At 43.1% G+C, this 16,424-nt stretch overlaps 1 protein-coding gene across 1 annotated transcript in view; it reads right to left on the bottom strand.

Annotated features, from left to right (window-relative positions):
• Window positions 1–359: 359 nt before the first annotated feature.
• The window catches only part of Cog3 (component of oligomeric golgi complex 3), a 55,719-nt gene continuing 39,654 nt past the window's right edge, over window positions 360–16,424 (bottom strand). The window contains exons 19-23 of the mRNA XM_038309855.1: window positions 16,202–16,336; window positions 8,943–9,018; window positions 4,350–4,477; window positions 3,521–3,619; window positions 360–1,103 (exon numbers count right to left, since the gene is read on the bottom strand). Coding sequence (XP_038165783.1) covers window positions 1,074–1,103; window positions 3,521–3,619; window positions 4,350–4,477; window positions 8,943–9,018; window positions 16,202–16,336 — 468 coding nt within the window. The 3' untranslated portion in view covers window positions 360–1,073. The remainder of the gene's footprint in view (window positions 1,104–3,520; window positions 3,620–4,349; window positions 4,478–8,942; window positions 9,019–16,201; window positions 16,337–16,424) is intronic.

Here is a 16,424-nt window from a genome sequence, read left to right as displayed (position 1 = left end):
CACACTGTGCAAGAAGCTGCTCCTGTCACTCCGCTGGCACCACGAGGTCACTTGCCCTATTTCAGAGCCCTCAGCACTGTCCCCGCCAGAAGACTATGGTTTAACTGAAGAAGCAGGCTACATTTACTTAACACCAGGGTCTAAGCCAATCCAATGCCAAATTCAAAGAGGAATTTGTAGGAAAGTTCATGGATGCTTATAGTCCTTTGACTCTTGATTGGTATCGTGTTTAAGGTACGGGGTATGGGCAGTGTTTGCCACACTTAGGTGTTCAGTTGTGGCAGGACTGGGGACCCCAGAAGGCTGGTGTCTAGTACAACATAGGCAACCAAGGAGTATTCACTCTATAAAGGTCAGCAGAAGGCCAGCGCCTTAAGCTGCACTCCCGGCCCACTCCCCACCGGTAACTCGCACTTACCCTGGTGCCTACACTATGAAGGTCTGACTACCGAGACACACCTGACTCGTGAGGAGAGCACAGTTCGGGAGGGGCCTTCCATGAGCCTTGGCTTCTGCCAACTGCCTCTCATCAAGTCCATAGGAGGACGATAGCCTGAGTCCAGGAAAAGCAAGATGCCGTCTTGGAAGCAACCAATCCCCTCCCAACACAGCCTCAAGATGGCAGGGAAAACCCTGCATCGGGATGCAGAAGTAGGGTTTCTCCAAGTAACAGTAACCGTGGAATGCCGGTGGATAAATGCCTTGCAGTGTCCACAGGAGCAATCAGGACCCAGCAGCTCCAGGAAGCTGAGTTCCTATGAAGTCCACACTATTTATCATAACCTATTTTTATTGCACAGTCTCTGTGAAGGGCCGTGTCACTGTGAACCCCGGCACCGCTTATGTCTCTCCATTTCTGGAGACCATGTCACTGAGGCAGCTCTCCCTGCTGTCAATCTTTGGCATTTTGATCTTCTCCTGCTTCACTCAGGGTTCCTTCTGCAGGCAGCACTGAGCAGCACACCCATCTCTCAGGAGCCATTCCACACAGGGATCCTGGGCACCCTGCAGGCTGCAGGACTCCTCAGGCCTTTCCCAGGGGACTGATAGTTGACACCCATGGTCCATGGTAACTATTTAGAAACTGACAGCAGGAGATTCAGCTGTAATGCAACAGGAAGGCCTGTGTTAGTCGCTCTGTGGACTTTCACCCTCAGAAGTCTCCAGTCCCAAAAGCATGAGGAGAGGGCGAGCCTGAGGTGTTTACAGCCACTGGAGGCCCTGCAGGGGGCTGTGCTCCGCTGCCAAATACAAGTCCCAAGTCACTTGCAGTCAATGAAGGTGACAGCAAAGCAACACACAAATCGGAAGATGGCAGACATGTACACATAATCCATGCCACCCTGTCCCACCCAGTGTTTTAGACAGCACCATTGTAAGATGAATTTTTAAAATGATGATTTTGTTTGTTTTGTTTATTTAAGGTACAGCTCAGGCTAGCCCTAAACTCAACATCTCCCTACCTCAGCTTCCTTAGTGCTGGAATTTAAATGACTTTAAAGAAAAAAAAAAAAAAAGACAGAAACTGGTGTAGTTTAGGCTAGCCTCAAACTCACTATTTAGCTGAAGGTGACCTTCACTTTGATTTTTCCCCCTCCCAAGTTTTGGCTGTAGACTTGTAGAACACTAGAAGCCATGACTTTTCCCAGTATGACCCCAACTATCCACACACACAGCTGGGAGGGAGGGAGGGAGGGAGGGAGGGAGGGAGGGAGGGAGGGAGGGAGGGAGGGAGGGAGGGAGGGAGGGAGGGAGGGAGGGAGGGAGGGAGGGAGGGAGGGAGGGAGGGAGGGAGGGAGGGAGGGAGGGAGGGAGGGAGGGAGGGAGGGAAGACGGACTGGAGGGACGGTTCAAAGGTTAAGAACACCTGCTGCTCTTGTAAAGGACCCAAGTTCAGTTCCCAGCACCCACACCCTGCAGCTCACGACCACCACTTCAGCTCCAGGGGATCCGACCACCCTCTTCTGACCTCCACAGACACCTGTGATGTGGCAGGGTCTTCTGTTTTAATAAAGAAACTGCCTTGGCCAGCCCTTAGGTGGGTGGAGTAGACAGAACAGGAAGAAGGAAGTGAGGTAGATGGCTCAGTCAGATGCCACGCCTCTCCTAAGTTAGTCAGACCGCTGTGCCTCTCCTAAGTTAGTCAGACCGCTGTGCCTCTCCTCAGAGAGATGCCAGTTGTGATGAAGCCAGCCACCAGGTCAGACATGCTGAATCTTTCCGGGTAAGACACCATTCATGGTGTTACATAGATTACTAGATATGGGTTAGTCAAGATGTGAATAAGAGGCAGAAAATGGGCCAGGCAGTGTTTAAAAGAATACAATTTGTGTGATGTTATTTTGGGTTTTAAGCTAGCCGGTGGCCGAGAGCAGGGCGGCGGGAAGCTGCCCGCAGCTCCACACTACAGAACACCTGTACATACCTACACAGAGACCCAGACATATACAAATAATCTAAAATTTAAAAAAATTAAATCTTGGGCTGGAGAGATGGCTCAGTGGTTAAGAGCAGTGCCTGCTCATCTAAAGGTCCTGAGTTCAATTCCCAGCAACCACATGGTGGCTCACAGCCATCTGTAATGAGATCTGGTGTCCTCTTCTGGCCTGCAGGCATGCATGTAGGCAGAATACTGTATACACAATAAATAAATCTTTTTAAAAAAACTAAATCTTAAAAAAATTAAAAACCACATGCTACAACATGTTTGAGCCTTGAGGGTGTGCTGAGTGGCAGACCCCAGTTAGGAAAGACAATGCGTGACTCCACAGGATAAAATGATCAGAATAAGCAAATCCACAAAGACTGGGGAGTGGGGCGGGGGGGGGGGAGGCTGGTGAGTGGTAACTGTGAGTGATGAAAATGTTCTAGAATCGGAGGACGGTGATGGCTGCGCCGACTTGTAAATATACTAGGAACTACTGAGCTCTACACCTTAGCAGGAGAACTTTGTGGCGCATGAATTCTCCCCCTTACAGCAATGTTCTTAAGTTGCCACACAGCTGGTCTCACGTCCTCCCCAGTCTCTTCTCACTACACTAGGCTCTCAACAACCTGACCACTCCCAAGACTCTCTAGTCCTGAAGGCAAGAAATAAGTTATTCTCCAAAGAGCCAGGCTACACCTAATACATAACAGGAGTCTGATCAAAATTTCCTGGCTGAATTGAATAATAAATGCTGACACAAACTGGGCTCTAATTTAGGTTATTAAATTCAGAGAGAAGAAAAAACAGACAGGTCCAGCATCGATTCTAGTTCCTAAAATAGCTTCTGTTTCAAACAGGGTGACTTGGCAGGCTGACACACTGAGTCCTTCACAGGTAGGCAGCTGTTATCAGAATGGATTAAAAGAAACTAAAACTCTAAGCCACTCCCCAGAATTAGACACAATTCAAAGTCTGAATTCTTACTCATTAAGATAAAACAATGTGAAGTTGTCAAATTAAAATTAGAAATGTTTGCTCAAGCGTGTTATCTGCTCAAGTGAAATAAACAAGGGGCCGTTAGTCTGTGGATACCTGTTCCATGGAAGGACAAGCAATGATCTGGATGTCTTCGGGGCTGAACTCTTCCTTTAACAGAGCATGGAACTTCTGGTAGACTTGCTGAATGTTATTCTTAGAAAGGAGAGACCATATCAGACAGTCCAGGAGATAAATGTACACGTCATAAACAAGCAACACTAAGAGCATTAAATCATCACGGTTCTTCCCAAAACGAGTAGAGGAAATATATTTTTATGAGATTACCAAAGACATATAATCTGTACTTTAATATTTTACACGCTAGCACAACCTGATGAAGACTTATCAGATAATTCCTAGAAACATTAAACCCTCATAGATCTTATCCCCCCAGAGCACAATAAGTCTTCAGCAATTTCTTACACAAAAGAGAGTAAGTTTCAAGACACATAAAAAGCACTTAAAAAAAAAAAATCAACGAATGCCTTGGGTAAAGCTGTGAACTCAACACGAACTGGAAGCTCTGAGTCTTAAATCCACTCTGACACTTAATCCCTTGGTGGCTGTTACAAGTCATTTATTCCCTCTGCTCAGCAGTAAAACAGGGCATAAACCCTGAAGTGCTGCTCTCCAAGTGTTAGCCACAGTGCAGAGTGCAGACCTGATTCTTCTTTTTCCTTACTTATTAACTTCTACTTTCAAAATTAACAAAAAACTGAAGACAAAGTGAGCAAGGAATACAATCTAAGCCGACAGATGTAGGTTCTGGAGCTCTACGGCCCCAGAGAGCATTAACGTCACAGGCACTGAAATGTCTGTAGGACAGGAAAGTGACCGGACAAACACACTTCAGTCGCCAGCCAACAAGCGGCTCACCACTCACCCTAACAGGCTTAAACAAGATGAACTCGGTGTCCTTATTGGACAAGTACAGTGACATGCTTCTCAACGTCAGTGGCAGCTTCGTTTTTATTGTCTTGTAAGCAGTGGCCACGAGGTCATTGACCTTTGCTGTGAAGAAATTACCCTAGTTAGTGTTACAAAGAAAAGGACAATTTTCCATTTTAATTCAGAGGGGAACTGAAAAAAATAGCAAAGAAAAGACACTTTATTTCCCCAAAGAATCTCTTCCCTATGTCTTTTTTTTTTAATTTTGTGACTATTTATTTATTTATTATGTATACAATATTCTCTGTCTGTGTGTATGCCTGCAGGCCAGAAGAGGGCACCAGACCTCATTACAGATGGTTGTGAGCCACCATGTGGTTGCTGGGAATTGAACTCAGGACCTTTGGAAGAGCAGGCAATGCTCTTAACCTCTGAGCCATCTCTCCAGTCCCTCTTCCCTAAGTCTTGTTATTTATCAAGTTTAACCACAAGCCTTGTAAACATTCATTAAGTATATGTGAATATAAACTCTGAACCCAAGGACCAGTGCAGCCAGAACTCCCCCAGCTTGGGTCAGAACGTTCACAGGCACTGTAATTTGTGCCTTTGGAACACTGACATAAAAGATAAGGTTTAAAACTTCCAATTATTTTTAGGGAAACAGCAGTAGTAGGGTAAGAAGAAACAAGGTTCTCTGTGTGCGTCTCCAACGGTTTTGTTTAGAATGTTCAGAAGAGGCTTATCTACACGTGAAGCAGAACTACGGGCCCATCTGTCACGGTCTTATACTTCCGGATGACACAAGGAATACATTCTAAAGTTTTTAAGTAAAGATCTAAGCAACCCACATGAAGCATCTAAAAGGGCTATGTGGAAATAAGTATAGTCAAAGGAAAAGATGATTCATGATTTCTAAAGTGCCTCACTCAAAATTCGATACGAATTACACCAGTGAAATACTGGTAAAAGGATTCAAATTTCCATGATTGGCAAGGTGTACAGAAATAGGTAAATCACCTTCTGCATCCTTTGGTTAACATAAAAATATTCAAAGGAAAACAAAAACAAAAACAAACAAACAAACAAAAAACCCTACAAGCCAGATATGATGGTGCCCACTTGCAATCCCAGCATTCCGGAGGCTGCAGAAGGAAGGTCCTGAGTTTGAAACCAGCCTGGGTGGGACAGAGACTCTGTCTCAAAAACAAACTAAATGGAAACCAAAGGACACTAAGAGACAGAGTGTCTCCACAGGAGTGTAAGATACTAGACAACATCCTGAAAAAATCCACTCAACAACTAAAGATTATGCCATTTAAGCATTCACAAAATACTAAGATATATAACAAAATATAACATACAATATATATATATATGTATATAAATTTACTAAAGAGTATATGGAAAACCCAACTGAAACATTAAATATATTCATTAATAAAATGACTCAAGGAATCACGGTGTGGCAAGGTGTTCCATGTACTGAACAGAACAAGCAGTTGGGCACACTGGTATCAAAGAGGCTCCAGAACAGGCAATGAAAGATAATGAGGGATGGTACAATCTCACCTGGACAACTGCAGTCTGTGTGTGCTAGTGTATATATATAAACAACTCGGGGAAAGGAACTATAGTCATAATTATCGTCACGAGAACTAGCTTTCACACAAATAGAGAATAATAATTTTTATTTTATACTTTTTCATAGGTCAAATTTTATATCATGTAAAAGAGTTTAACTGAGGGAAGTTTGGGCAAAAACACTGTAGGAATACCAATGCTCTTCTCAGGAATTGCTCATTTTTCATTAAATAAATGAAGTCTCCTTCAAGGTCCTTTCTCCTGGGTTCTGGTTCCATCATCACTAAATACTTTAGGGGTCACTAAATCAGACTTGAAAGCTATCAGTAACCACAAAGTGGGTACAGAGGTTACTGAACCCAGTACCCACCAACTCCTAAAAAGATGTATTTCCTAGCTTAACAAACTGATATTTAATTTATAACTCATGACATAATTTCCCCAAAAGCTGAACTTAGGCCAGAAGGCCCAACAGTTTCTAGACTATTCACCTTGGTCCACCTCCGGAGGTCCAATGTCTCTCTGACACAAGGTAAGGATATTACTCACTACCGGCCATGAAAACCAACTCCACACCTCCCAGGTGGCCAAAGGGGCAAAAGACATATTTACAAAATAATGAATGGTCCCTTTAGGAAAAAAAGTAAGTTAAATGACCAAACAGAAAGCCCTATTCCAATCTGTCCTGTTAGCTACTGCTGTACTAAAGGCAACTAAGTAAAACTGAAGCCCACGAGACACCCCCCACCCCGACATGGAACTGTTAGAAATAATCTTGAGAAAAATCATGGACCCTACTTCAAGAGAAAAGATTTTTCCAGAAAAGAAAGAGCTATACATCAGGGCCTGGGCTTAGCTACACCAGCATGCTATGCCTGCTTGCCAGTGTTATCTATTTTAAGAAAGGTGTATTGCACCTCAGAGTTCCATTTACATAAACATTCAGAATACAAACCAGCTCCTATTTCTAAATAAGCACTGTAAGAGACTAAAACTTTAAGCCAAAGGTTCAAATTAATTCAAGATTAAGAGAATGACCCCAGAGTCATACTGGATAGGGACTGGCAAGTGTCCTACTGTGAGGACCAGAGGCCGGCACAGCTGTAGCCTGCAGTGAGAATTCCAACACTGCCAGCGGAAGATTTACTGCCTTGGACAATATACTACTCTATCAAGAGTGTTTTGGTTTTTGTTTTTGTTTGTTTGTTTGTTGTTTTTGAGACAAGGTTTCTCTGTGTAGCCTTGGCTGTCCTAGAACTTGTTCTGTAGACCAGGCTGGCCTGGAACTCACAGAGATCCACCTGCTTCTGCCTCCCAAGTGCTAAGATTAAAGGCGTGTACCACCAACACCTGGCCGTGAGTTTTTTTTGTTTTGTTTTGTTTTGTTTTTTGGGGTTTTTTTTGGTTGGTTTTTGTTGTGGTTGTTGTTATTGTTGTTGTTGTTGTTGTTTTTGGAGACAGGTTTTTTTTTTTTGTAACTTTAGAGCCTGTCCTGGAACTAGCTCTTGTAGACCAGGCTGGCCTCGAACTCAAGAGATCCGCCCACCTCTACCTCCTAAGTGCTGGGATTAAAGGTGTGGGCCACTACCACCCAGCTCTGTGTTTTGTTTTTAAAAGATGTCATAGATGTCAATCTCAAATATAAGGCAAATGCTTGAAATAATGGAGAGATACACTGTCTCAAGGTCAAGGGGGGGAGCAGAAGCACATCCTCAAAGTCCACACAAAGAACCTTTGAAATAAAACTGTCTCCTTCCTTCCAAAAACAACTGGTATACATCTTAATGTATACATCTTCCTAAGTAAGACAGCTCTAGCTACTTCTTAGTTCAACTTCAAATTAACACAAAGCATTTATGACTGAAAATTCCAAGACAGGACAGCATCAATCAAAATTTTTATATGGTAATGAAATTTGACTTGTGAAAAAAAATGTAAAATGGAAAGTATTCTTCACCTGCAAGCCAGTCCTTCTCTCAGCGTTAGCCACTATTTTCTTCCCCCACTGCTGATGAACACGCTGTACAGACTTTAAGTCACCTGCATTAAGACTGTACCATCCCTATTCAAAGAAGACACATCCCTTTCTTATACCATGGGAAACCAACGGTGTCACATAGCTGATTCCAGGTCAGGGACCTGTAGCTGCCAATCTCCACGGCAAAGCCAGAGGCACTCTCTGGATCTCTCATTGTAAGCGAAAGCGAGCCTCCAACTCAGAAACAGCTCCTCCGTGACTAAGACACTGCTCCTTCAGCACTGTCTCAATTTCAAACTATGGGTCATGGGAGGGCCAGATAGACCAATGTAACAAAATTTATTCTGGTTAATGGTCACTGAAAATGTTATTTTAAAATATGCTAAAAATAACCCAAAGGGCTGTGATTCTAAATGTCTAATACCTAACACCAAAGACCCCCTCCACCTGCCAAAAAGAAAAAAGCCTTTAGCATAAAAAATTTACATCTATGGAAGGGAGGGACTGGAAATATCTCAAGTGAATCTGCAAGTCAGGCAGTAGAACTGCCTGCCAAATCCAACTGACTCCTTCATTTTTACACATTTTCCCCCAAACACTCTAAAACTGTACACTCTAAAACTGTCAACAGAGGAAGTAACTTGGAGAAAAATCAGGAAGAAAATAGTGGCCCAACATTTCTTCATGTGCTGACAATAAGTGTGTTCCTTCCGCCATTCACTCTGCAGCCCAGCGCCAAGGAGCAGCAGCTGCACAGGAGCCTGCGGCGCAGAGCACCTCCATGTCAGTCACGCTCTGTCTTTAACTGAGTAAACCTCCAAGCCTCCTTCTCTCCTTGAAGTGAATGTCTGTCAGATGCAAGTAATGCTGGCCAAGTAAGACCTGTCAGCCCTAAGCTGAATCTGGCTTTAACCCGCATCTAGTAACCCAAAGCAAGCAGGAAACCACGTTCCAGATGTCACAGCGAGGGCTACACATACAGAGTAGTAACTTCCTAAAGACAATTCCAAGAAAGTAAAATCCCGATACCTGGTTGTGCCCACGGCTGCTGTGAGAGGGTGTACTTGGGGCCTCCCTGACTGGCCATGGTTTTTAGTGCTGACACCTAGAAGAGGAAATAAAAGCAGAGGTTTCATTTCACCAATAGCAAACAAACAGGGACTGCTGGCAATACACAGCACCATTTAAGTCTATTAGATAAGGCACACTGGTAATCACATACACAATTCTGGCAAAACTGCACATCTCACAAGCTTTCGCAGCTAAACTTTAGCTTCTTAAACTTTCATGATTTTAATGCATGTGTTATTCTGGGGAGAAAAACAAAACAGCAACAACCTATCAGGCTTTCTGCTTGAGACCTTTCAGGGCAGGAATCTCTGAGGGAATTTCACCAAAAAAACAAACAAACAAAAACAAAACCAAAAAACCTGGCCCCTCTGGAAAGACTGCTGTGCTAATACTGAGTCATTATCATTGGGAAAATGTCACTCACAACTACACAAGAGGCTCCTCACAAGGACTCTTCCCCCTGCTTTTTTAATCCCATCTCAGGCATAGAAAATGCCATTAAAACAAACAGTAACCAGGCTAGAGGACTGGAGTTTAGATCCTGACACCTGTAATTCCAGCTCCCAGGGCAGGACTCTGGACAGGAAAGCACACAGATGACATACATTCACATGGACACAGGCACATAACATAGGCACACACAGGCACACATTCACACACAGACACACAGGCACACAGACACACAGGCACACACAGGCACACAGACACATAAGACACACACACACAAAAAAAAAAAAAATCCCATTGGGCATGGGGGATGCTAGGAATAAAGTACCAGAGTTTGAGCCAGCCTAGGCTACATAGAGAGACCCAATCTCAACAAATGACAACAGATAACGTTTTCAAATACAAGGCATACTTGTCCAACATACGCTGAAGATACAGACCTAGAAGCAACTTTTGCATTTTTCATTCTGCCGAAGCAGTACAAGAAATAAATACAAATTTGTCAACCTAGCTGGCTTTTCTGTTGTTGTTTTGTTTTGTTTTTGAGGGGTGGGTGACTTGAGACAGAGTTTCTCTTGGTAGTCCTGAATGTCCTAGAACTCACTCAGTAGACCAGGCTGGCCTTGAACACAGAGATCTGCCTGTCTCTGCCTCCCAAGTACTGGGATTAAAGCATGCACCACCATCCAGTGCATGAACTATTTTTTAATGGACAGACACGGGGCAAAGGTCCAAGCCACAAGGAAAACTGAAGCATTGACTCAGCTTTCACACAAGGGCAAAATATTTAGACAAAGGCTCGGCAGAGCAGCATACAAACGTTAAGGCCTCACTGTGGTCTCTTTCTCCTCTCTAGCTCCGCCTTGTTTCTACTTTCTATTCCAGAACCAATGCCCAGACCTTTGCTCTTACAGCCCATTGCAGACCTCACCTCTACCTCCTTGCACTCAATTTTTTTCATGTCTTTTTTTTTATTATTGAGATGCAGCTTTTACAAATAAATTGTAAATGGTTGAATATGGTGGTACACACCTTTAATCCCAGCACTCAAGAGGCGGAGGAATTCACCAATCTCTGTGAATTCCAGACCAAACTAGTCTACACAGTAAGTCCTAGACTAGCCACGGATACATAGTGAGACCTTATTGTAAATAAGTACATGTAAATTAATTTTAAAAAATAAATTATATATATTATTATAAATTAGACAAAGCTAAAAGAAAATATTTACTATTAGTGGACATTACCCCAATATTTTCCAGTGTAAATATATTCACATATTCATTTATAAAAATGGGACCACAATGTTCATTAACTTTTTTCTAGAAGCTATATATTCTAGACCTTTTTCTGACACTAAAAGTATTATCTTAAAAATAACCACTGTCTACTACTCCATTGATTGTTCTAGGATCTCACTAATTCACTAATAACATAATTTGGGCTTTTTAAAAAAGAAAAGAAAAACAATGTCATACTATATAGACTAGGTGACCCTGAAACTCACTCTCTAGCTCAGGCTGGCACTGAGTCCACATCCTTCCTCCATTTTTAGTCAGTAGTTAGATTTCATGACCAAGGCAACTCTTAAAAAGAAAGCATTTGAGACCTTGCTTATAGTTTCTGAGGGTTAGTCCATTGTCATCATGGTGGGGAGTATCGGGGCAGCAGGCAGACATGGCGCTGGAGAAGGAGCTGAGAGCCACATCCAGATCCACAGGCAGCAGGCAAAGAGAGTGGAACTCTGAGCCTGGTGTGGGCTTTTGAGACCTCAAAGCCACATACTTCCTCCAACAAGGTCGCACCTACCCAACAAGGCCACAACTTCCTAGTCCTCCTAACCCTTTCCAATGCTGCCCTGGAGACTAGACATTCAAATGTATGGGCTTGTGGGCCATTCTCACTCAGCCCACCACGCCCACCTTCATGTGGGCCGCCATGCCTGGCCAGCTGTCTGTTTAAACCCACAGACCCTGGCTACTATCGCAGAATTTACTTCTCTGTAAGTCAAGGCTCGTTTCTTCACAAGTTCTCCTAGATCTGAAGAGGCAAGCCCTCCTAACAAAGGCGGCCAGAGACAGAAGGAGGAAGAGCTTTCCTCAACCGGCCCATCTCTTACAGAGCCTGGAGACCAGTGCGGACCCACGCTCCACGTGATCACTGCTCTAAGCACTTTAATGTTGATGGAGTTTATATCTTCATTTCCCAACCAGGTTACAATTCTTTAACCACAAGAATTAAATTTATAAGGTCAAATTCTACTATACACACTACATTAAGAAAAAAAAATCTCAATTTATACATAATAACCGAACTAGCAACACTTCAAAAGGAATCATAAAATATACTTGCAAAAATTCTATCCAACAAAAAAAATGAAAAGCTTTTACCTGTAAGTTTTTAGCAAAGGCTGGCTCCACCAGAAGGAAATAGTATAGCACAACCATAACCCAAATATGCTTCCTTCAAAATGCCCTGATTTATACTTTGCTGATGCTGTCTTCTTTCACGACAGCTTTTCTGAGGAGCCTCACAATGACAAAATCTTCACAGTGTCCTATGCAGTCCTCATATCAGCCTCAGGTAGGCAGATGGGTGCTGCAGCTTTCAACAAAGAGGTTTGAGAGGGAGACTAGAAGCCACCGACTTACTGGTGATTTCAGTTAGGAGGTAGCAGACAAGGGTCCAGGACTTGGACCACCCAGTTCCAAGTCATTGTGGTGGTTTGAAAGGAAATGACCCCCATAGGGAATGGCACAATGAGGAGGTGTGGCTTTGTTGGAATAGGTGTGGAGGAAGTGTGTCACTGAAGGGGTGGGCTTTGAGGTTTCAGATGCTCAGACTAAGCCCAGAGGGACAGTTCACTTCCTGTTGCCTGAGGATCAAGACATAGAATTCTCAGCTCCTTCTCCAGCACTGTCTTGCCTGCCTGCCATCATGTCCCGCGATGATAGTGGACTAAACTAACCCTTTGAAATTGTAAGCAAAGTCTCAATTAAATGTTTTCCTTTATAAAAGTTGCCATGTTCATGGTGTCTCTTCACAGAAATAGAAACCCTAACTAAGACAGAAACTGGTACCAGAAACCAGTATATTGTTGTGATAGGCATGCCCATGGTTTTTGTTTAAAGGAATATGAACCTTGATACTGTGGATTAGACAAGCAACTGAATGCTTTAAGCACTGCTTAATGGGTCACACTAGTAGAAACATGGAAGACAGTGGTGCTGAGGGTGGTTTGAACAGTGGAAGCCTGGTTCAGATGTTTCGGAGGAGAAGATAATGTGGATGATTTTTGTCCTTGTCCAAAGACTCTGTCTGAGCCTGAAGTGAAAAGATTAGGGTTAATTCTGTTTGGTAAACCTCAAAACAGCCTAGTATAGACTCTGTCCTGTGGTTATTAGTGTTGACTCTAATAAAGATTATATAATGAAAAGGAGCAAGCTGAGCAAGGAAAAATACAATATGTATAATTTGAAGAGAAAAGGAGCACCAAAGAAGTGGATTGGAACTAAGTCCTGTGTTCAAGGAGATAAACAGATTAAGAAATGGAAAAAAGCGAGTGGTGACCTCAAAACAAGATCCCACCCAGCTACGTTTCCAACTTGTGAAAAGGAATTAAAGAAAATCTTAAAGCCAGGTGTGGAAGCGCACACCTTTAATTCCAACACTCCCAAGGCAGAGACAGGTAGATCTCTGAGTCTGAGGCCAGCAAATTCCAGAACAGCCAAGCTCAACCAGTGATGGAAACCAATGGAAACAGAAAAAGCTGGTGATGATGTAATTAAACAGGGGGCCATGTTCCAGTCCCAGCAAGAAGCAGAACTTGGCAGCTTCAGCCATATGGTTCTGGCTTTAGAGTCAAAGGTAGAAATAAGAAGTTACGGAACTTTCCTCCATGACTAAGGAAAGCTGTTGAGGCCATCAGGTAAAGCTATGACACTGAAGCCAGGATTGCCTCGGAGACCCCAAGATACTGGAGATGTCAGAGTCAGACCTGCCAAAAAGAGTTGCTAACAGGGAATGGAAGCAGCCCAAGACAAAGAAGTGTGCTCCAGTCCACAGCAAAGCTGAAAGAGTTGGAGATCTGAAGAGTGTTTTGACATCAGAATTGGAGATGCAGAGTTTAGAGTTTGCCCAGTCAGTTTTCAGTCTTGCTTTGGTACAGTATTTACTCACTATGCTCCCTTCCCTACTTATGGAATGGTAATGTATTTCCTGTGCCATTATATATTGGAAATATGTGATCTGTTTTTTGATTTCAATTTTATAGGAGATTATAGTTATGAATCTCAGAAGAGACTTTGAACTTTAGACTTTTAAATAAGTTTGAGACTGTTATATGAGGCTGTGGGGACTTTTGAAGTTGGACTGAATGTATTTTTTGCATGATTTGGCTATTAGCCTGTTAGGGCCCGGGAGTAGAATGTGGTGCTTTGAAAGGAAATGGCCCCCAGAGGGAGTGGCACTATTAGGAGGTGAGGCTTTATTGGAGTAGGTAAGGCCTTGCTGGAGGAAGTGTGTCACTGTGGAGTGGTCTTTGTGGTCTTCTATGCTCAAACTATTACCAGTGTCACAGTTCACTTCTTGTTCGCTGTAAATCAAGATATAGAACCCTCAGCTCTTTCTCCATCATTATGCCTGCCTGCATGCCACCATGTCCTGCCATGATGATAATGGATTAAATATTTTTTTATAAGAGTTGTCTTTAGGGCTGGAGAGATGGCTCAGAGGTTAAGAGCATTGCCTGTTCTTCCAGAGGTCCTGAGTTCAATTCCCAGCAACCACATGGTGGCTCACAACCATCTATAATGGGGTCTGGTGCCCTCTTCTGGCCTGCAGGCATACACACAGACAGAATATTGTATACATAATAAATAAATAAATATTAAAAAAAAAGAGTTGTCCTTACAAGAGTTGCCATGACCATGGTGTCTCTTCACAGCAACAGAAGCCCTAACTAGACAGTCGAGCACTTTTTCTAACCTACTATGACTCAGAGTTCTATTTAATAGGTTTAAGCAACAAGTATACCAGGGTATTCTAGCATAAGAAAAAGTACTGCAGTTCTTAAAACCTTAAAGAAAATAATCTGAACCAAATGTTTTCATACATACATCTATCTCAACATTTACCACAGTATTTATTCTCTTGGGTCACCTATATTTTTTGAGAAAAGGGGCTATGTGATAGTTATTTTTACTTGTCATCTTGATGAAATCGAGAATCACTTGGGAGACTGGCCTTTGGGCATGCCTGTGAGGGGTTATCTTGACTGGGTTAATTGATGTGGAAAAAGACCTGCTCACTGAGGATGGCACCATTCCCTTGGCTGGGATCCTAAACTATCTAAAAACAGAAAGTGAGAGCTGTGCACATGCAGTCCTCACTCTCTACTTCATGACGGCACAAACAATGTGACCCGCTGCCTCAAGCACCCAGTGCAATGACATCCCTGTCACAACAGACTGTAACCTTGAATGTCCTCTCTTAATTTGCTTTTATGTGGGTATTCTATCACCGCAACAGGAAAGATAGTTAAGACAGGCAGAAAAATGAACCAGAAGACTACCTATAATATATTATAATATATGGTATATATTCGTCTAGCTCATTTATATATTTATATTATACACGCAACATACATATATATGCATGTGTATGTATATGTACATATATATGTGTGTGTGTATGGTGTGTGTGTGTGTGTGTGTATACATTCCAGTACTTTTGAAATCAGTTGAACAAGATACAAAAAGGTTTACCCACATACAACTGATAATTCAAAACTTCATTTCTCAATCTGTGAAATAAAGTCTGGGAGCCAGGGGTATGGTAAGGATTCAAGAAAATTATGAATTCAAGGTCAGCCTAGTCTACAGAGTGAGTTCCAGGACAGTCAAGCATAAAGAGAAACTCTGCCTTGAGTTGGGCTGGGGGGTGTTCAAGAAAATGAAGTATTTCATCATAGATCTCAGGAAAGGAGCACACAAGAAAAGGCTTGTCTGCACCTTGTGACAGGGACACTCTGCTGTGAAAGGGGACTGGACTCACATCTACAAAGTCAGATCAAAAACAAGTCTCCTGAATGCTGAAAATGCCCTCTATGCACAAGCATGGCTTGTTTTGTTATGCCAAGCTATATTTGCATTTTTTTTCAAATGAGTCTGAACACAAGCAAGCTCAGGACATGTTAATGAGGCTGATAATAAAATGGCGCATATTGAGATCAACAAACAGAACCATAAGCACGTGTTAGTTGGTAGAGCGCTTGCACTAGCACACAAGGCCCTGAGCTGTATAACAGGTGCAGAAGCACAGGCCTGCATTGCTGAGCTCTTGGGAGATACTGGCAGGAGGGGCAGAAATTCAAGGTCATCCTTGGCTACATCAAAAGTTCAAGGTCAGTCTGAAATTGAGAACCTGCCCCCCCCCCCAAAAAAATGAAAACAAAAAGAAACTGACCACTGCCTCACAGACCCCAGACAGAAGCTGGAGGGGGAGATTTCAGCCAACTGTGAGAGCCCCAGCCAGCACAGAGAAGACGACAGTGTAGACAACAGAACACACCAAGCAGGACTCAACTATAACCAGCTCTGCAGTGTCTGTTCTTCAAACTACGTGCTGGTGAGCTCACATACAGAGCTGTAAACCAGCTTTTGTGATAGCTTCCCTAAAAGACACAGTAAGAGCTGGACTCACTCTCCTACCACTGTTTCCATAACTCAAAAGCAAGCTCGGAAAGAAGAAAGAACTAGAACGGTCTGCACCTTTGTCATAAACTCCTCCAGCTGCTCTACAAACAGCCTGGTCTGCTGCTGAATGAACTGCTCACAGGCTGACTTCAAGTGCCGGTCTACGTCCTTCTTAGAGTCGAGGTAATGCTCTCTGATCTCAGGAGTCCCCTGAAAAAGATAAGGCAATTTCCTTCTGTTTGCATGTGCCTAGAAATCGCCAGACATGGAAAGAATATCATTTAGCTCCCACCACCAA

The sequence above is a fragment of the Arvicola amphibius genome, chromosome 13 (assembly GCF_903992535.2).
Source record: "Arvicola amphibius chromosome 13, mArvAmp1.2, whole genome shotgun sequence".
NCBI classification, from domain to species: domain Eukaryota; kingdom Metazoa; phylum Chordata; class Mammalia; order Rodentia; family Cricetidae; genus Arvicola; species Arvicola amphibius.
Note: the sequence above shows the minus strand (reverse complement) of the source record. Positions and strands in the feature narration are given on the sequence as shown.